Here is a 21686-nt window from a genome sequence, read left to right on the forward strand (position 1 = left end):
AGGATAAGCCATGTTCTTGTTACCTAAAATTGTGTCCTCCATAGTGTAGTGTCACAATTATAGGTAAAAAAAACAAAAACAAAAACAAAAAAAACCACATGTGCGGGTAAGACAAGTAGTCACCACGGTACAAAATCTTGCAAATTCTGTAGGAACACAACAACCTCAGAAAGATCAAAATTCTTAAGGCCTTCAAGAGAAGGTCAAGTCAGGGGAAAAACACCTAAGCTCCAACGACAGACTCAAGAAGTTTTTTTCTGAACACCGTGAACTGGGACAACAGATGGGTTTACGGGTCGAAGTAAAAGAGAAGGGAGGAAAATTCTAGTTACATGCTATGAAACCAGGCAGAGATTGAGAAAATCATTTTAATGTTTGGTCCTCGACCACATCAATATGCCTCTTCTTTCAGAGGATACACAGACTCTGTCTTGTGACAGCATGGACGGGGGAGGGAAGCAGCAGCCCAGGTGTGCTCAAGGTCTAGTGACCACACCTAGCTGTCCTTCCTTCCCTTGTAAAGTGCTTGAACAAGGCTGCCCGACCACAGCTGGGCCTGTCTTGCAGGGAGCTGGAGCTGGGAGCCCCTGAGGAAGGCTGGCCCTAGGTGAGGCCCCAGCCCCTGCAGTGGCAGTAACACTCACCACTGCCCTTGGGCCAGAGGTCACCCGAACATCCCCAAGTTGAGGCAACCCACTGTGCAGGGTGGTTTACTCTGCACATCCTACACACAAAACAGCTGGGTGACCATGATGTCCTTGTGCAGTGGAGATGGACTCAGACTCTGGAACCTTCCCTGAGGTGACATAGCAGCCTTTTCTCCGTGCTGTGCTCTGATGAGGACTGTGGGGAGCCCAGGTATGGAGTAAGCATCACTGGTCCATCTCTCCACCAAGACCCTGCAAAGAACGATATGCTTATCATTGACTGATATGCTTATGGATAAATGTGTACCCACCATGTGCTGCCCACAGGTAAGCCTGGACCATTCAGGGCAGGTGTGAGCCAGGACTTTTGGGCAGTTCTTCACAACTGAACATATACAGGTTAGTCCTAGTGCAGGGGGTCTCAAAGAGTGGGACCCAACCTCTCTTGCTATGCAAGGCAAGTTCAAGTAGTGTGGGGTTTTGTCATAATATTCATTATCATAACTAACCTGAGATGTCACTAAGTAAAATGAGGTTAGATTTTAAAGAGTGACGGTCTAGAAGTGGAGCAGAGAATGAGTGGTGTGCAGCCACCTGGGCTAACCACAGGCCCAAATAGCACCACCTTTGTGCTCGGGCCTCCCCTAGTTGGCCCGGTACTCAGGGTGCTCACCACTGGTACAAAAAAGGTGGAGGAGGCAGGTGTTTGGGCCTTCCTACCTTCTGGAGTTCAGGAGGTGGCCTACCTGCTCATAATCCTCCACATACTTATATTTCTTCTCCCGGTAGTAGTATCTTTTCTTCATGCAGTAGAGGACAATGATGTCACATAGCACTGTTGCCTGAGTGTGACACAGGGCAAGAAAGAATGAGCCAAGATACTTTATTATTCTATGCATGCCCCTTCCCAAAAAGCCTGGAATCTTTCAAAGAAAGGAAAGGCTTCAAAAAAAAAAAAAAATAAATGAAAAATAAAAAATAAAGAAAGGAAAGACTTCACCTCTCAGGAGAAGGCAAGGCCCAGAGTGCTGTGGTGTTGGAGAAGGGAAGGTGAGGTGAGGTGGCAGCAAGGGCAACAAGCCTGGAGGGTCAATTCTAGAAAGGAGTTTAGGGTTAAGGGGAAGAACCAAGATGCCAGTGGAGGGGCTCATCTTGCTGTGCTAACTACTGCTGAGGAGGGCCCCAGGCCCGGGGGGTGAAGGAGCAGGCTAAGTCACTCACCACCCCTAAGAGTGCCAAACCGGAGCCGATGTTGATCATGGTGGGGATGATGTCAAATTTCCCAGCCTGCAAATGACAGGAGAAAAAGAAAAAGTTGCGATAGAGGGCATAAGCAGGTAAAAGGTGAGGGAAGGGGCCCCTCGTCCCTGGCCAACCCAGAAGCCTAGGTTTGGACCAGAGCCCTGACAGGAGCAGGAGGCCAGGCTACCTTTCCGAACACTATGATGTCAAAGCGGATGCCGTAGGCCTTGATGAGCGTGCGGCGCTCAGCACCAGTCAGGTCACTGTAGTACTTGGCAAACCTAGGGAAAGGAGGATGGGTTAAAGGCAGAAGGCACAGGGCAGAGACAGACAGGTGGCTGGATCCACCCTCTGGGTCTCGGGTGGGGGACATTAGAGCAAAACTCCCCGAGGCCCTCTGGAGCCAGCACTACCCGCTGGACAGATGATACCTGAGCATCTGGGGCCACCCCCGGCCACTGTGGGTCACACAGTGTGATAAGTGGGCTGTTGGCAGGAGGGTGCCAGAAAAACTTTTTTAACATCACTGTTGCCTCCTATGGCTGAGCCAGAACCTCTCACGCTGAATATCCTCCGTATCAGAGCTGAGTCGCCTACCTGTCTGAAGGAGATGCTGGCTACTAACAGAATGTGGCCAGGCAGCAGCAAACGCCAGGACTGCCTGTGGGCAGGGGCATGGAGCCGGCCATGAAACTCCACAGAACTCACAGACTCGGCACTGGACTTTCTTTTAAAAGACCCATTGACCCATCAATGGATAAATGAATAACATGTGGCATATCCATACAATGGAACACAATTTGGCTGTAAAGAGAGATAAAGTAATGATAAATGCTACAACATGGATGAACCTAAAAAAAAAAAAACAAAACAACATGATATTGAGTGAAAGGAGCTAGTCACACACCGTGTGGCTCCATTTATATGCAGGTCCAGAGAGACAGGAAGTAGACAGTGGTTGGCAGGGACAGAGGTTGACGGGAGGATACTGGGGATGGCTGAAGGGTATGCGGTTTCTCACTGAGGTGATGAAATGTTCTACAATTGTGATAGTCCTACAGCTTCATGGCTAAAAACGATCTAATCCCTTACTTTAAGTGGATGAACTATGTGGTATGTGAACTATATCTCAATAAAGCCATTGAAAAAACCCCACAAGGGGGAGTGGTGATGGTGGTGAGCACTGTTGAACCATGAAACCATTTGCTGCCCGTGTTAAACAGGACACTGGTTCAGAGAAGCCTAAACTCTTGGCCTGCAACGGTCTGGCCCAGAGCCTCCACATCCTGGTCGGGCCTGGGGAATTCAGGTGGGGGCCTGATGATAGCGGAGGTCAGATGCATGGGTGCCCTTCTGTCCTGAAGTTCTGACCCACGCTTGAGGTTTTCCTCAATAGTTTCTAAACTGTAACAGTAGAGAGAGAGCAGCACACATCTAATTCCTTTCCTAGGAAAAAATTCAAATATCTCTCCTAGTATCAGTGAGCCAGATGGTTCAAAATGATAGCAGACTGCATTTCTGGACAGTCTTATGATCCCTTGTGTCTTTGATTGTACATGTCACCACTAGAGGGAGACAAGGGCAACGCAAAAGCGCCTCAGACCTACTCAGGTGGCCCCTGGTAGGGCTGCTTTGTTTAAGAGTGGTAAAATGTGCAAAAGAGGCCACAGAGGGCACATGAAAATGTACACGGCTACAGGTTTTGCCACCTCATGGAAGTGGCAAACCTGGCCTTGGCCCCTTGGTCCCTCCATCAAATTACCAGCTATACCAGGCTGAACACCATCACCCAAGATTTGTATCCACCTGAAACCTGTGAAGTAGAAGTAGGGAAATCAGGTCTTTGTGGATGGAGTGAGTTAAGGTGAGCTCATATTGGATTAGCGTGGATTCTGATTCAATATGCTGGTGTCCTATGAGGAGAGGACACACAGAGCTGCGCAGAGGGAAGAAGGCCATGTGACAACAGTGGCAGAGACAGGAGTTATGGGTGTATAAGGCAAGGAACACTGAACATTGCAAGGAGCCGCCAGAACTGGAGGAGCTGGCCAAGAAGGTGGCTGGCCTTGCGGACACCTTGATTTTGGGCCTCTGGCCTCCAGATCTGTGAGAGAGAGTACCTTCCTGTTGTTTCAAGCCACCCACTTTGTGGTAATTTGTTAAGGCAGCCCCAGAACACTAATATATGGTACTCTGAGCAGGGAAATAGCAGTGAAGGCCTTTCCTGAGGCTTAAACCTGTATCCCCAGTACCCTGGAGATTCCAGGGCAGGCTCGGTCTTTGAGAAATTAATTCCTCACCCACTCTTCAGAATCAGTGAGCCAGTCCTAACTGAGGCTGGCCCTGGGAAGCTCAAGTAGCCAACCTCTCTTGGCTGTTCTGTATATGATTTCTGAGATAAGGAGGGGCACAGGAGGCTCTTAGGGGCCAGGATACTGCCAGCACAAGGCTCTGCTTGAACACTCTCCCTGGCATACCGACTTCCCACCTGCCCTTGGGGGACTGAATGAGTGCTGGTCTTGATGGGTATGGACCATCATGGGTGGGGACCAGGGAGTGATCCAGCCGCCGTCACCCACCCCCCCAAGAGAACTGGGACCTAAGCTCACACCTACCTGAAATTGTAGCCAGGGGACACATTGTGGTCCACATCCCGGGTGTCCAGGCGGCGGAAGGAGTACCTGGGCAGGCAGAGGGAGGAGGTTCTGTCCAGGTTGCAGTTCCAGTTGATCTGTATGCCCATGATGCCTCCCTGTGGGGTGTGAGCAGAGACAGAGCAAGGTTTCCTCAGGGCCCATTCTAGAATGAGAGGTGTTGAAGACTGTCAGAAAATCCAGGGGCCTGTGTCTACCTCAATGGCCATGTCTTGGAAGCTGTGCCCTGCGCTCTCCACTATTTTGCCAAGACGGAATATGGGGCAGAAGGGATCTGTTACAGCATCATAAATGCACGATTTGAGGTAGGTTGTAGTGATGTTTGGAAGAATATTCCTCCTAAAGTCAGGAAGAAGCAGAAATGAAACGAAGAAAACCTCCAAGTAGAGTCAGAAGTTACTCTAGAACTCTGTGAACTCACATGGCTGGCCACCACTTACTTGCTGAAATTAAATTTGGGATACCAGATGTTGTTCTTAACCAAAAGAGTGAAGTTTTCTGCAGCCTTTAGAAAAGCAGGTCTGAAAAAAAAAATCATAGCATATTGTTAATAGAAGTACAAATATACATATACTCCCATTCTTACGTAATATTTTTAAGAAGCATATGCACATGTGCCTTACAAAGTCATTTTGTCAAGAAAAAAAGTGAAACACCTCAAGCATTTTTTACTGTCCTCTGCATAAACACTAGATCAGCAGAGACTAAACCAAGCCTTTCCATTTCTTCCTCTCTTGCCTCCTGCAGAAGGCGGGGGGAATTTAAGAGCTTGAGGAATAGTTAAGGAGGGTGATGCCTAGAGGCTTCCGGGGAAACTATTCAGCCTGCAGCTGTGGGGTTTCAGAGCTCGCTTCCCTAAGGCATTCTCCGTTCTCCCTGGGAATGCTCTACAGATCTGGTTTTACAAGTAAAGCAAAGGTAAATTCACTGATAAGGTAGGTCCTGACCTCATATCAAAAGTACATAGAAGTCACGTGTCTGCTGGCACAGGGCCTCGGCTCTCAAGTGCCACGTCAGCTCCTGGCTGATAGTACAAGTTGAATCTTGTCTCCAAGGGGACACCACATCTTTGATGGGTTTCTACAGGAGAATCCAGTGCTGTAGGCAAGCTCCTTTGAGTGTGTTCCCCTGATCCAGGTGGAATCTTTGAGTTTATAAACTGTATCAATAGTCTACTCAACCCTGAGACACAGCAAAGAGAGCCGAATCTGTCACTGCTGATGACGAGGAAGGCCTTGACCAAGGCACTTTCCCCAGGGCTTCAAACTCACTCATCTCTGGATCAAGAGGGATGCATTGTATCAGGGATTTCTGAACTTTCCCTCCACATCTGTTCATCTTATATGCAATACTTTTTTTAAAAAAAGATTTTATTTTTAAGTAATCTCTACACCCAGTGTGGGGGCTCAAACTCTTAATCCTAAAATCAAGAGTCACATGCTCTACCCACTGAGCCAGCCAGCCACCCCTCATCTGCAATACTTTTAAGATTGACTCACCGTTTTAAAATAATTGAGGTGGGGGGATCTCTGGGTGGCTCAGCAGTTTAGTGCCTGCCTTCGGTCCAGGGTGTGATCCTGGAGTCCCAGGATCAAGTCCCACATCAGGCTCCCTGCATGGAGCCTGCTTCTCCCTCTGCCTGTGTCTCTGCCTCTCTCTGTGTGTGTCTCTCATGAATAAATAGATAAAATCTTAAAAAAAAATAATTGAGGTGAGGGACAACTGGGTGGCTCAGTGGTTGAGTGTCTGCCTTCAGCTCAGGTCATGATCTCAGGATCCTGGAATTGAGTCTCACATCGGGCTTCCCAGAGGGAGCCCACTTCTCGCTCAGCCTATGTCTCATCTACGCTTTATGCCTGAGTCATATTCCCTCAGATGGATGAACTGTAATCTGTTTATCTCCTTCTCTGTTGATGGACATATGGGTTTCCACTTTTAGAATCAACTCTTTTAGGATCAACTCACTTTTTATACTGGCATTCATCTTGAGAGAGAGAGAGAGAGAGAGCGCACAGCAGAGGGAGAAGCAGACTCCCTGCTAAGCAGGGAGCCCCAGGTGGGGCTCAATCCCAGGACAAGTCCTGGATCATGACCTGAGCCGAAGGCAGCCGCTTAACCTACTGAGGCACCCAGGTGCCCTGGCATTCATCTTGAAATAAAACTTTTCATCCTGACCATAAGAGAGATCATTGGCCCCAAGTCAGAGGTCACTGTTCAAATAAATATAATAAAATCAAAACAACATTACTACTAAATGTTGTAGTTAATATTAGTTTGCCCAAGATGCTGAATCTGGGGATTATTGCTTGTGAGAAATGGAAATCAGCAAGTGACAAAAGATACCCCAAACCAGGATTTCCTCCTTGATAGAAGTAAGCTCAGAAGCTGAACATGAATGAACATGGGAATGTCTTTCCATGTGACTCATATTATTTTATGAATCACGGTACACTTAAAAATCATCTTCCACTGGGAGTGCTTGGTTGGCACAGTTGGTTGAGCATCCAACTCTTGATATCAGCTCAGGTCATGATCTCAGGATTGTGAGATTGAGCTCCGTGTCTGGTTCTGTGCTCAGCACAGAGTCTGCTTGGGACTCACTCTTCCTCTCCCTCTGCCCCTCCCCACTGTGCTCTCTTTCTAAAGTAAATAAATAAATCTTTAGAAAAAAAAATCACCCTCACTGGATTAAATACACAACTGTGCTATCTAGTGAAAATGTATGGAGATACAAATATAAACCACCTTGTAATTCCAAGTTCCTAGTAGTCACATTAAAAAATAAAAAGGGGCATCTGGTGGCTCAGTGGTTGAGCATCTGCCTTCAGCTCAGGTCATGATCCCAAGGTCCTGGGATGGAGTCCCGCATTGGGCTCCCCGCTTAGCAGGGAGCCTGCTTCTCCCTATCTCTTAGCCCCTCTCCTTCTGCCCCTTCCCCTGTTTGTGCACACTTTCTCTCTCAAATAAATAAAATCTTTAAAAAATAAAAACAAACAAGTGAAATGAACTTTTCTACAATAACCCAATATGTCTAAAGTCTTACTTTACCCGGTAAACAGCACATAATAATTATATATAATATACATATATAAATATATATATATACATATATATACATATATAAATATATACATACATATATAAATATATAAATTATATATAATATACATATATAAATATATATATAAATATATATATTCCCCCCCACACAATGTCTTCAGACTCTGGGTGCATTTTACACTGAGCATTTTGTTTGGATCCAGACACATTTTGAAGGCTCAACCCATGGCCAGTGGCACTGATGTTAGAGAGGAGAGCTCTGCAAGGCACCTTCCAGCTCAAAAATGCTAGGATTCTTTTTCTTTTCGTATTTTCTTCCCTAGCCTGAGCTTCTTCCCTCAGCAATCCTGAAATCAGAGGTTCTCATCTGTTTTTCAGTTACAGCTCTCATGGGATGGGGTTCCTGTGGTTCCATGCGCCCCTGGCCTCATCCATGTCTCAGTCTGAACTCTGGTAAAGAATGCTGGAGTTGCAAGCAATCCCAAGAGTATTACCTCTAACTCTACCCAGTCAAAGCAGAACAAATTACTATTGGGAAGGATGCTATTCTAGGGCAACCTTGAACCTGTTCTACTTTATAATAAATACACTTCAGTGGGCATTAATTATTTTCCTGCCCAGTATCTGTTCCCTTCTTTTCTGGTAACACAACCCCCAATTTCCTTTGGAAGCCACACGCCCTACTCTCAGGCTGTGTTCTTTGGGTGGGACTGACTCCACCCCGGCTCTGGAGGTGGGCATGTGATCCAGACCTGAGCTAATAAGCAAAACCCATGCCCCAGCTACAGGGATGGGCTGAGGGATGTGGCTGAAGGTGTGATGATGGACAGGTCTAGAACCTCTATGGATAACTGGGCTGGGAGACGTGGGGAAATTTAAGTGCAGAGCCGCCTCCTGGGACTACACCACAGGTCTCGCAAATGAAGCCAGTATGGAAGGGGGAAAGCAGAGTCAAAAGGTAGAGACTCTGAAGCTGTCCTGGGAGCCCCAGGTCTAGTTCTGCTGGGCTCTTGGTAGTTAGTTGAACAATAAACTGCCTCTGCTCTGTGTGTGTCCTTTGTAAGGCACAGTAGTTACTTCAACTGACAGAGTCCAAACACAGAAATAAATCACTTGCACTTCTATCACAGGTAACAAACACTGTGGCCCGCCTTGCCACTGATGGTTACCTGTGGTTCCCCCTTGGGAAGCCTGACTCCATGCAGACACCAAGGGGGCAACACACAGGGTTAACATCCCCGCCATATTCCCTTAGGCAGGACTCACTCTGGCACATGTGTGTCATCCTCCACTGGGCACCAGGCTGCCACCTCGCATGTCTTTACAGTCCCATTGAAAAGCACGCATTTTCCTGTTGCAATTCCTGCAGGGGCAAGGGGGACCCAGGTCCATAGGGGTCTCCTATGCTCTACTTTTGCCAGGTAGAGAGACTGGAGGCACCTGTGGATCCTGTGCAATCAATCCTGAGCTATTCTGATTCTGGGATTTGTACAGTATCCAGAAATTAGAGGAAAATAGTTGGCTGAGTCCAACAGCACAGCTAGGGTGATGCTAAGTCACAGCACAGGGCAAGATCTGGGATGGCTTCTGGGGCACAGGTGACAGGTGAATGTCGAGAAGATCCTGGGACCTGAATCTCAACATCAGGCTTGCCCAGGGTCACATGAAGAAATTGAGGATTGTGGGGGATTTCTTTATGCTGAAGGTTTCTCTCTGAGAGAAACTCCACAGGGGAGGCCATCTGGTCAGGGACTGCCCTCCCCAGGCTAAGTGTCTTCTGTGGGGTCACAGCCACATACTCATACCGTTGCTGTGGGTGCCTGAAGAGCCAGCAACACAGTTGGCATCTGATTTACACACAGTGGTCTTATCTGGAAGCTGGAAAAAAAGAAAGAGTGAAAACAAATTCCACGTGGTCTGTCAGGTGCTGACAAGAGGGGCCTGAGGCCCAAGGCTCTTCCCTGAGAAGCTGCCTACCTCAGGACAGAGGCCCTGGGTCTGGTTCAAGGTAATGATCATGTTGGTCATGATGAAGAGGGAGTTTTCTTCCTGCAGTGGGGGTAGAGGGGAGAGAGCGCCACCTGTTACCTTCAGAAGAGTCAAGCCAAGCCACAAAGAACGCCAGTCATTCACTGAATAGGACAGTACCTTTTGCTTCTCCCATATGCTATGCAGAAAACAATTTCAAAACTCATTTTTTATCTCTTGTTCTCTGAGAGTTTATAGCCTAACTGAAAACAGGATTCAAATAAATACTTGTACCACAGTTCCTCCTTATCAGCAGGGGATGCATTCCAAGACCCCAGGGGATGCCTGAAACTTCAGATAGTCCCTGACCCTGCAGGTACTATGCCTTTTCTGATAGGTGTACATACCTGTCATGGTTAAATTATAAATTAGACACAGTAAAAGATTAACAAGAACCGATGCTAAAATAGAACTATAGTAATTAATAGTTACGTGAATGTAGTCTCTCTCTCAAAATACCTTATTGTCTGTACTCACCCTTCTTTGTGTGACAATAAAATGGCTCTGTGATGAGGTGAAGGGAGGCGGGTGATATGAGCGTTGTGATGTAGCATTGGACTACGAATGACCTGAGGATACGTCAGGAGGAGGATCACCTGTTTCTGGACTGCAGTTGACCATGGATAACTGAAACCATGGATAAGGCGGGGCCTATTGTTTACATATGTTCATGGCAGCATGATTCACAGTGACCCAATGTTGGGAACAACCCAAATGTCTATCAACAGACAAATGTATAAACAGGTTGTATTTATCTATACCTATATGTATACCTGTAATGGAATATGATCCAGCCATAAAAAGGAATGAAGCCCTGACACATCGCAATGTGGATGAACCTCAAAAATATGATTCTAAGTCAAAGAAGCCAGACACAAAAGGCCACATATTGCATGATTCTATTGTTATGAAATTTCCATAGAGACAGAAAGTAGAAGAGTGGTTGCCCTGGAGGTGGAGGTAAGGCAAGAGGGTGGGATGAGGAGTCTCTTCTTAGGTAATGAAAATGTTTTGGAACCAGAAAGAGGTGATAGCTGCATAATATTGTGAATGTACTAAATGCCACAGAATTGTTCAATCTGAAATAGTTAATATTATGACATATGAATTTCACCTCAGTGGAAAAAAAGTGTCTTTAATCTGAGGCAGTTCCTTAATAAAGCTCGGCTTGTTGAGGAAAAGAGCCAACAGGTGCGCAAAACATCCTCAGCCAATCGGATTACCTCAGAGGTACAAAAACACAAGGGCACCAAAGTCCCAAATTTGGCTGGTCTTCTTTCCTAACTGAAATTAAAATAAATAAATAAAACATTCTAGAGTAGACCCAGTCAGGGTCGGTAACTGACACTTCTCCCTTTAAGAAGGTTCTGTTTTCTCCTCCCAGGAAGCTGTGAAATGGTTTCTGGAGAGCAATTCACTGGGGATGAGGCTAAAGAGTTGGTTGCTAAGGGCCTTCCAACATAAGGAGTAAAAGACAAAGATGCCCAAAATTCTAGTTGGACCTCCCACTCACTGAGCACTGGCATTCTAAAATGAGATGCCAAAAGCTTTCTCTGAGCATTTCATGCTTCTGGGAGGAGTGGAGTCAGCATTGGGAGCCATCTGGGGGATCAGGGTAACTCAAGTATCAAAGTATCTGTGGACATCTCTACACCTAGGTCTGACAGGTTTGTTGTGGAAGATCTGGGAATACCTGGCATCTTCCAAAGAAAGGCCTAGAACAAGCCATGTTGGGAGACAAGGAAATGACCACAAAAGGAGGCATGAGGATGTAGCATGATGCCCAAGTATCTCCAAGCACCCCTGTCAGGGTCCCGGTGTTCCACACAGAAACATGCTGCTCACATGTTACAGCATGTGTTATAGAAGGCTGCTTCTATGGCTCCTGAGAGAGATGGGAACAATTTATAGGATTTACTTTTGTGTTCTATTTCTTCTCTGTTTTAAGCTTAGGGAAATGTCAGTCTGGAGATGAGCCAAGTAGAAGTGGTGCAAACAGATGTTTGTGTTCCATTGGCAGAGAAGCAGGAGGACATTGTGAAAGCTCATGGAGAGAGAGCTCTGTGGAGCTCACGAAGCCCCCAGGCCAGAGCTGAGCTGGAAGGCAGAGCTGCTGCCTGTTCCTTTCCACTGAGGGGCAGAAGAAGTGGGCCCACACTATTCCTTGGTCCTAGTAAACAGCCAGAGTGTGAAGGCCTGAGTTGCCAGGATGAGGCTATGGCTTCACAGGAAGCAGATGCATACCAACAGGACCACCCACCTCCAGCAAACTACAGATCCCCTGTTCGATTTGATCTTCATTGCTCATTAGCTCAGCCTTCTCTCTGGGCACCACGCAAAATCCTTCTCTTGAGAAGGTAGAGGGAAAATGAGCACACTTGAAGAAAGAGAGAGCTTCTGAAGTCCTTGCTTACCCTCACTGAGCTTTAAGTGGAAAGAGATTTAGCCACCCTAGTCACCCTAGCACATAAGCCATATGGAGGGATATGTCAGGGTCTGGCCGTGGACCACAGTCATTACCATGGCTAGAGAGAGTCAATATTTAACTTGGAGATTTGTGGATTAACAGATCGGATCCTAGGATGTTGTATCAATCACTTTCTTCCCTTCTCCTTTGCATGAAATCCTATGCAGGTATGTCTGTTTCCTTCCGATTTGGCTTTGGTCTCCAATTGCTGATAAACCTTTTATACTGTCTGAAAAGATTTACCTTGTGGGTTTACAACAATAAAGCACATACAAAATGTGGAAGAGCAATACTTACACTTGAATTTTTCCCAGGATTTAAAATATTTGCTTTTCCATCTTTCAGGGCTTGAGACAGACTGAGTTGTCTGTTTAAGGCAGCCATGATTTAGAGCTGAAGAAACATAGCTGGTTGACTATTATTTATTAGATCTTAAGGCAGAAAGAGATCTGTCTGCACTGCTTTCTTGGACTAAGACAATTAGTCTGGGTATCGGTGATATTAGAACTTAGCCAATCATTAATCAAGAATGCAAAGTCAGTAAAGGGAAAGGGTTAATTAGAAGCTCTGGTGTTAGACAGAAGCCATGGGGGGAGGCGTACCTGAACTGGAACCACATAATCCGCCACATCCCAGACCCGGAATCCAAGTATCGAAGTGTTGGTTACAGTCACGCCTTTGGCTTTGGTAGTAACTGAGCTGACCACAGAATCTGTTTCCTGGTAGCCTTTTTCCCACACAAACACCCACCTACAAAATAAAACAGGTCTCTTAAATTGCCAGGAGGATTTGGTGGATTTGAATTGATACTAGCGAGCCTCTGATAACCAGAAGCTGGCAGTATAACATTCATTAATTACTTGACTTTGTAAAACTGCTTAACTTTGGAGGGTTCCATTTCCACTTCTGCAAAATGGATATACAACCTAAACCACAGGGTGATTTGTGGGAAATAAATGAGATGACACCGGTAAAGCACTTAGCACAGTGATCAGCACAAAGAAAGTATTCAATGAATGGTGTCTTTATTAGATATTTGAGCATTTTTAATGCACCATGACCTGCAGAATCACCTAGAGATAATAAAAATTATGACAATAGTTAACAATTTGTTTTCAGATGCTAGGTACTGATCTAAGCTCTATATACGTATTAACTAATTTAATCCTGACCACTTTAGAAGGCAGATATCATTATTATCCTCTATTTTTACAGAGGAGGACACTGAGACACAGAGAGGTTAAGTCACTTGCCCAAGGTCACACAGCTAGTGAATGAAAAAGTCAGGATGTGAACTCAAGTCTTTTGCCTCTGAAGCCTCTTCTCTTGCCCTGAACGCTATATCCCCTTTGGAAAAGAGAATCTCACTTCAAGAAACTTTATACTACTTTATACTACTACTACTATATACTTTACACTACAACTTTTCTCCAAGAATTCAGGTTGTCTCTGGGAAGAATTGGGGGCATTGCAACTAGTATGAATAATTAAAAACCTAAAGGCATGAGTGCATAGTGGTTAGGACACTGGAACACAAACTGAAGCCAGTGATCATGGTTCATTTCTCAGTTCCACCATTCACCAGGCATAACTGTGGCCAAGCTGCTTAACTTCTCTATGCCTCAGTTTTTTCCCCCCAATAAGATGGGGAAGATAACAGGATTTCACAAGATAGTTGTGAGGTTAAATGAGTTATGCATGTCAAATGTTTAGAACAATGTGTTGCCATTAGTAGGCTGAAACTGGCCATGATGGGAGTATTTACACCATGGAAACTGGCCAATGCTATAAATCAGAACTCCCTCCCACCAGAGCTGTTATTAAACACCTACCAGCGACTGCTATTGTTGTTACTTCTAGAATCAAGAAATGCTAGCACCCTCTTTCTCTCCTTAAAAGCTCTAGCTGCTGAGACCTCAAAAAAAAAATCACTGGTTTTAGTTATTTATGGCTTTGTCTGGTCTAAGCAGTCTTCATATTCATTGTTCATCCTAGAAACAGGCTTTTCCCACATAAATCTTTTTCTTCAGAGGTTCGAGGAATTTAGCTGCAATATAAGCTTTCATTTAATTCTATTCAGATACACAGAAGCTTAAGGCAGGAAGGTTACTATTATTTTATCAGAGAGTACAGTGAGTTGCTAAAGCAGAGACATATGGTTTCAGAGCAATCACTATGTGATTAACTATTTCCTCATCATATGACAGATAACAGAATTAGATAACTGAGAAATGCATGTTTAGTTAAGATGAATTGGATCAGGAAGCTAAGAGATGAGTTAAAGAAAAGAGAAAGAAAGAAAAAAGCCCTTAGTTCAGATCCTGAGTCAGGTTGGATCATAGGAAGATGGATAATAGGAAAATGGATAAAACCAAAGCATTTATTGCTTTATAAATCCTCATGATCAAGGTAGCAAACACACCAGGAACTCTAGAAAGCTGTGCTGTCCGATAGAAATGTACCACAAGCCACACATGTAATGTACTTTCTAGTAGCCATGTTAAAAAGTAAAAAGAAACACGGGTAAGATTAATTTTAAAGATAGATTTTATGTTATCCAATATGTCCAAAATATTTTAACATGCTATCCATGTAAGATGTATTAATGTGATATTTTACCATTTTAAAAAATATTTTATTTATTTATGAGAGACAGAGAGAGAGAGAGAGAGAGAGAGAGAGGCAGAGATTTAGGCAGAAGAAGAAGCAGGCTCCATGCAGGAAGCCTGATGTGGGACTCGATTCCAGGACTCTGGGATCACGCCCTGAGCCAAAGGCAGATGCTCAACTGCTGAGCCACCCAAGCGTCCCTATTTTGGTTGTTTTGTACTATGTTTTCAAAATCCAGTGGGTATATTATGGTGGTAGCACATCCTGTTTTGGAGTAGGTACCTTTTAAAAGCTCAATAGCCACAGGTGACTAGTGGCTACTATATCATACAGTGCAGCTGTCAACACTTTCTGTAGTCCAGAACTTTACAGATACCTTAAGATAGAGTTAAACTAATCCTCCACTGAGTATCAGAAGCCAAGAGGAAAAAGCAGAGAGCTCTTGATTCTAAATGCTTCCGATCTAATCCAGCAATCTTGAGTTTAGTCAACTAACTAGTAGCAGGTCTCAAAATTTAAGGGTGCATCAAAACCACTGGGGAGCAAGGAGTTGGTGGTGGTACTTAATGAGACAGACTAAATTCAAACCTGGGAGTGGGCCAGGTGGTTCTGATGTACATCCCATATGTGGGAAACCATTCCACTGAAACCTGTCAGAACTTAACTGCTGCTGGGCCGATAGTTGTTAGAAGCCATACCTGCCTGATCATGTGAATTCCCAGGGACAGTGTTAACATTCTAAATCCCATGGCAGGGTGGGGGATCTGTCGTCTTTATACAATTCCTCAGGTGTGTCTTTCATGATAGGTTTAAGAAACACTAGGACATTGGCTCTCAAAGTTTGCTGCACATCGGAATCAGTTGGTGAGTCGGTCATACCCCACAGCAATTAAATCAAAAGGTCTGGGGATGGGAGTCAGCAATCAGTATTTTTATTTATTATTTTTCGAAAAGATTTTATGTATTTATTCATGAGAGACAGAGAGAGAGCCAGAGACACAGGCAGAGGGAGAAGCAGGATCCCTGTGGGGGCCTGATGTGGGACTAGATCCCAGGACCCTGGGATCATGCCCTGAGCCAAAGGCTCATGCTGAGCCACCTAGGTGTCCCAATCAGTATTTTTAAAAGACTCCCCACAGGTTCTAACGTGCAGCTGGGGTCCCCAGCATTAAGTCTTTTAAGAAAAGGAATGCCAGAGCCGATAGCCTCTGTCTGCTCAGCAGCAGCTGTAGACACCGTATCACCCCAGGTGGACCCTGAAAGTGGGCCCAGATGGTAAGTTAACCTCTTCTGAGTTTCATTAAATTCCAACGGGTGCACTCAATTAAAAATTAAGCACCTGGCCAGGGGACAGAAGGTGGCAGGACACACAGACGCATAAGGAGGCAGCACGGGGAATGAAGAAGCTTAAAGACAGTACCTAGACAAAAAAACCCTAACAACTGCACAAAACGAAGTGAACTTTAAGTGCTTTATAGAGTGTGACCTCTTCATCATCTTGGGTTATCACATGGTACTTAAAGGAAAGGACCGGAAGCCGCAGATCCAAAAGAAGCCGAATGGAAAGCCTAAGAAGCGCCGATCATCAGAACGCGAAGTGAAGTGCAAAGACTGAAACGTTTAGGGCAAAGCCCCGCCACAGCCCAAGGACAGCGCGGGGGGGGACAGGCAGGAAGGGGGAGGATGAAGGTGGAGCCAGGCTCTGCTCTGAAAACACAGCACCAAAGCCGTCCCCGGCCCGCAGCCCGGCCCGCCGCCCCGCCCTCCGGCAGGGTCCCGCGAGGCGTCCGTCACCCGCCGCGGGTGCCCGCCCCGCCACGCCCTGGCCGCGCCTGTGACCCGGGCCAGAAGCAGCAGGTGCACGGCCCGGACCCAGAGCCGGACCAGCGCCAGCGCCAGCGCCGCGCTCACCCGATGACGTAGGCCAGGATGAGCAGCTGCACCGCCCGGTTCATGAGCCCCACTTTACGGCTGCGGATGAGCACGATGCGCGGCGTGTCGTACTCGAACAGGAAGGGGGCCAGCGCCGCGCAGCAGCCCGCCATGGCGCTCCGCCGCCGCGCCGCCCGGCTCCGAGCTCTGCGCCCGGCCGCCCGGCCCGCCGCGGGTGACGCGCCCGGGAGCCCCGCCCAGGGCCGCCCACCGCGCCGCTCCTCGCCTCGCCGGGGAGCGCCGGGAAGGAGGCGGCGCTGAGCCTCGGCCGGGGGCCGGGCGACGGCCCTCTCGGGTACCAGCGTCTCTGTCTCGGGCGAGGTGGGACCCGTGGGGAGGGGGCGAGCTCCACTTTGAGGACGAGCGACCCCCCGCAAAATGGCATTGGGGCTCTCAGGAAGGGGTGCTCTCCCCTCTGGGAACGAACGACCCCCTGGAGTGACCGGCTCTGGAGGAGAGTGACGTCTCCCTTGGGAACGAGGGACCCCTCGAGGGGCGGAGCTGGGAGGGGGGCTAGTGAGCTGCTCCTGGGTGGTCTAGGAGGTACCGTGACCGGGGGACGGGGGCAGCTCTGGAGAAGGAGCAGCCCCTCGGGAGCTCCAGGCTTGTGCCTCTTCAGCCTCCGGAGGAAGAGCCGAAGTGTCAGGCGCCCTAGGAGCCCAGGGCTGGAGTCACGCGCCCTATACAGTGGCCCTCTTGGAGTTGACCCTGGGCACATCCCTAGTCCCATTCAGATGCCTCCTTAGTTACAGGAGGAGGGGGGAAGCGTTCTGAGCTGGGGCGGGTTTGTGCGCTGTCCTTTTAACCGAGCAGGTTTGTTTGTTTGTTTGTGTATGTGTGTGTATATATATATATATATATATATATTTTTTTTTTTTAACCGAGCAGGTTTAATCACAACTTTAGGGAGAACTGGAGAATAAAAGGAAGTGGAGGAAATACCCACAGTTCCACTACTCGAACATAATTTTCCACATTTGTTTATTCCCTTTCAAAAGGTGTGTTTTCAAAGATAATGTTTTACATTGAGTTTCATTAATGCATTCAAGTATGAATAAGCACCTTCAAACAGCCTGCCGTCCTAAATTCTCACGGGTTGATGTGTATAAAATTTCAGTTTGTAAATCACAGGCCACGATGATGTTTTTCCTGGCTCACACCACTCGTTTTCTCTGTTACTGCAGACTCGTCATGATGATTATTGTTTTTAATAAATGGACTGTTTCTTCTGGAGGGTATGCAGTGATTTTCCTATCTGTTCTCATCTGGTTGCTTCTAGTTTGGGATCCTATGCACAATCTTTGATAGAATATTTTAGTTTATTTCCTGGATGTGAGATTCCCAAGCCACATCACCTTGTTTTTCCAGATATATATATATATTAAAAAAAAAGTGAATAATAAAATTTGAAGAAAATAGACAGCATCTATCTCTAGAGATGGAATTGTTGGATTCGAAGGAAGACTAGAAGCTGCCACCTGCCTCAGTTTAAAATGGTCCTAGGAAAAAGTGGTGACAGGTTAAGTGGGATTTTATTCATTCATTTGACATACCCACTGAGGGCCTGTTGTGTGCTTGGCAGTATTCTTGATGCTACGGACATGCAGGTGAACAGGCAGATGAAGTCTCTGCCAAAATGCAGGTTGATGCAGCTGAGGGGCTTAAATTCTGTGTAGAAAAGGAAAATACAGTTGCTAAATTCTCATTGGAAGGTGATTTAAAAATGCTTTCCTTAAGATCTAAAACTCAGTTCCAGCTCTTGTTAATATTTATCCTATAGTAATGAGATGGTCTCAGCCATACAAATCTCAAATTTAAATGGTTTGTGTGTGTTTTGGGGGCACCTGCCTGGCTCACTCAGTAAGCATGTGACTCTGGGTCTTGGGATTGATTATGAGTTCAAGCCCCACATTGGGTGTAGAGATTACTTAAAAATAAAATCTTAAATAGTTTGCTTGTGTTTTGGGACAAAGCAGGTTAAAAAGAAATATCTAAGTAAGTTTTCTTAAATTACTAGGTGGTATTATATCCTTAGGACCAATGAGAGAAACTGATCATGAAAAATGATGAGGAAAAGAAAGTGATTTCATTTACATTCTTGCCCTTTATGTATTTTTAAAAATAGCTTTCTTGAGGTATAATTGACATGCAAAAAAATGCACATATTTAAAGTGTAGAATTTTAGGGGTGCCTGGGTGGCTCAGTGTGTTGGTCTTCTGCCTTCAACTCAGGTTGTGATCCCAGGGTCCTGGGGTAGAGCCCTGCACCAGGCTCCCTGCTCAGCGGGGAGCCTGCTTCTCCCTCTCCATCTGCCCCTCCCCCCTGCTTGTGCTCTCTCTCAAATGAATAAATAAAAAATCTTTTAAAAATTAAGTATACAGGGATCCCTGGGTGGCGCAGTGGTTTAGCGCCTGCCTTTGGCCCAGGGCGCGATCCTGGAGACCCGGGATCGAATCCCACGTCAGGCTCCCGGTGCATGGAGCCTGCTTCTCCCTCTGCCTATGTCTCTGCCTCTCTCTCTCTCTGATGACTATCATAAATAAATAAAAATTAAAAAAAATTAAAAAAATAAAAATTAAGTATACAGTTTTATAAGTTTGACATATATATGTGTATATACACACACACACACACACACACACGTCCATGGAACCATCACCAGTCAAGATAGTGAATATATCCAGTGTACTAGCCAGAGTAATCTTAGTTTGTATAAAGTAAAAGTAAATGCTGATTATAGCTGGGACTTTTCACATACCACATCTTAATTACGTTCAGTTGCGTATTTGTCATATGCTTGACTGTAGTCAGTTATTGAACAATCATGGGAATTTAGTTTTTAAAAACGGATTTTCAGTAAAGGTGCCAACATAATTCAATGAGGAAAGAATAGTCTTTTCAATGAATGGTGTCAGAACAACTGGATATCCATATACGTATGATGAAGTTGGACCCGTCTCTCACTGCATATGAAAATTAACCCAAAATGGGTCAAAGACAAAGTGTAAAAGCAAAACTATAAGACTCAGATGAAAACATAGTTGTAAATATTTGTGACTTTGGATTAGGCAGTGGTTTTTTAGACATGGCACCTAAAGCACAGGTGACAAAATGAAAAGTAGTTAAAATTTAAGGCTTTTGTGCTTCAAAAGACACCAAGAAAATGAAAACGCGACTCAAAGTATGTGAAAAATATTTATAAATCATGTATCTGATAAGGGTCTAGTACTTAAGTATCCTAAGTAAGAACCTTTAACTTTTTATTCTTTTAATTTTTTAAATTTTTATTTATTTTTTAAAAGATTTTATTTATTCATGAGAGAGAGAGAGGCAGAGACACAGGCAGAGGAAGAAGCAGGCTCCATGCAGGGAGCCCGATGCGGGAGGACTCGATCCCAGGACTCCAGGATCATGCTTGGAGCCGAAGGCAGACAGTTTAACCACTGAGCCGCCCAGGTGTCCTCCCCCCGCTTTTTAAAAATGAGGCTCCACACTGTGTGGGGCTTAAACTCATGGCCCTGAGATTGAGAGTTGTGTGCTCTACCAACTGAGCCAGCCAGGTGCACCAAGAGTTCTTTAACTTTTAATCAGTAAAATGACAATCCAATTTAAAATGGGCAAAATATTTGAATAGACCTTTCTACAAAGAAGATACACAAATGGTCAATAAGAACATAAAAAAATGTTCAGGGTGCCTGGGTGGCTCAGTTGGTTAAGCGTCTGCCTTCAGCTCAGGTCATGATCCCAGGGTCCTGGGAGTGAGCCCCATATCAGGGTCCCTGCTGGGCATGGAGTCTGCTTCTCCTTCTGCTCCTCCCCTCTGCTTGTGCTCTCACACCGTCAAATACATAAAATCTTAAAAAAAAGATTACAATGAGATACTACTTCATCCACTAGCATGGCTATAATTAAAATGAGGGACAATAAGAACGATGGCAAGGCTGTGGAGAAATTGGAAGACTCACACCCTGCTGGTGGGAAGGTAAAATGGTACAGCTCCTTTGGAAAATGGTTTGGCAGCTCCTCAAAATATTAAGTAATTACCGTGTAACCTAGCAATTCAAATCCTAAGTGTACTATACATTCAAGAGAATTGAAAAGATACGTTCATGCAAAAACTTCTGCAAAAATGTTTACAACACCGTTCATAATAGGCAACACATGGAGATCACCTGAATGTCTATCAGCTGATGAATGGAGGAACAAATGTGGTATGTCCAGACAATAGAATATTACTCAACCATAAACAGGCAGGAAGCATAGGTACATGCTGCAGTATGCATGCACCTTGAGATCATGATGCTAAGTGAAAGAAGCCAGGTGCAAAAGGCCACATATTATATGATCCTGTTTGTGTGAAATGTCCACAGTAGGAAAATCCATAGAGATAGAAAGTGGATTAGTGGTTGCATAGGGCTGGGGGAAGGGAATACTGGGGATTGATTGCTAATGAGTATGAGGTTTCTGTTTGGGGTGAAGAAATATTCCAGATATTACATAATGGTGATAGTTGCAGAACCCCTGTGAATATCCTAAAAGCCACCAACCTGTACATTTCAAAAGGGTGGCTTTTATGGTGTGTGAATCATATAAAAAAAAAAAGAAAAAGAAAAATAGGGAGTAGATAACAGAGGCCTCAGAAAAACACAATATGTATACACAATAATGGGGCCAAGACCCATGTTCTTTCTTCAGAGGGGAGCACCTCAGGTCCTTACACGGTGTTTGTGTGTCTTTCTTTTTTTAGATTTATTTATTTATTTTAGAGACAGTGAGAGGGCATAGGTAGGAGGGGCAGAGGGAGAGATCTCAAGCAGACTCCATGCTGAGTGTGGAGATGATGCAGGGCTTGATCTCATGACCCTGAGATCGCGTCCAGAGCTGAAACCAAGAGTTGGACACAACTGCACCACTCAGGCACCCTCACAGAACTTATCTTTAATTTATATTAAGTTCTTTTTTTTTCTTAAAGACTGGTTTTTTAGAGCATTTTTAGATTCACAGTAAAACTGAGCGGAAGGTACACAGAATTCCTCTGTACACCTG

General features: G+C 45.5%; 1 protein-coding gene and 1 long non-coding RNA gene across 3 annotated transcripts; one reads left to right on the forward strand and one right to left on the reverse strand.

Annotated features, from left to right (window-relative positions):
• Nucleotides 1–354: 354 nt before the first annotated feature.
• On the reverse strand, nucleotides 355–16811 carry P2RX4 (purinergic receptor P2X 4). 2 transcript variants are annotated; one of them, XM_026018850.2, is made up of 12 exons: nucleotides 16620–16811; nucleotides 12701–12848; nucleotides 9581–9652; nucleotides 9409–9481; nucleotides 8870–8966; nucleotides 4984–5064; nucleotides 4741–4882; nucleotides 4505–4641; nucleotides 2077–2170; nucleotides 1869–1934; nucleotides 1394–1489; nucleotides 355–899 (listed from the first exon to the last, which is right to left on the reverse strand). In XM_026018850.2, the coding sequence occupies exons 1-12, from the start codon at nucleotides 16751–16753 to the stop codon at nucleotides 873–875; spliced, it is 1167 nt and encodes a 388-aa protein (XP_025874635.2). In that variant the 5' UTR covers nucleotides 16754–16811; the 3' UTR covers nucleotides 355–872. The 2 variants fall into 2 exon arrangements, with proteins under 2 accessions (XP_025874635.2, XP_072578890.1); XM_072722789.1 differs by lacking the exon at nucleotides 9581–9652 and having other exon boundaries at nucleotides 16620–16805.
• A 95-nt stretch (nucleotides 16812–16906) lies between these two features.
• Nucleotides 16907–17873, forward strand: LOC140594139 (uncharacterized). Its single transcript, XR_011994635.1, has 2 exons — nucleotides 16907–17453; nucleotides 17529–17873. It is a non-coding gene; the product is annotated as an uncharacterized lncRNA (long non-coding RNA).
• Nucleotides 17874–21686: the final 3813 nt, after the last annotated feature.

This window comes from Vulpes vulpes, chromosome 10 (genome assembly GCF_048418805.1).
Source record: "Vulpes vulpes isolate BD-2025 chromosome 10, VulVul3, whole genome shotgun sequence".
Taxonomy (NCBI): Eukaryota; Metazoa; Chordata; class Mammalia; order Carnivora; family Canidae; genus Vulpes; species Vulpes vulpes.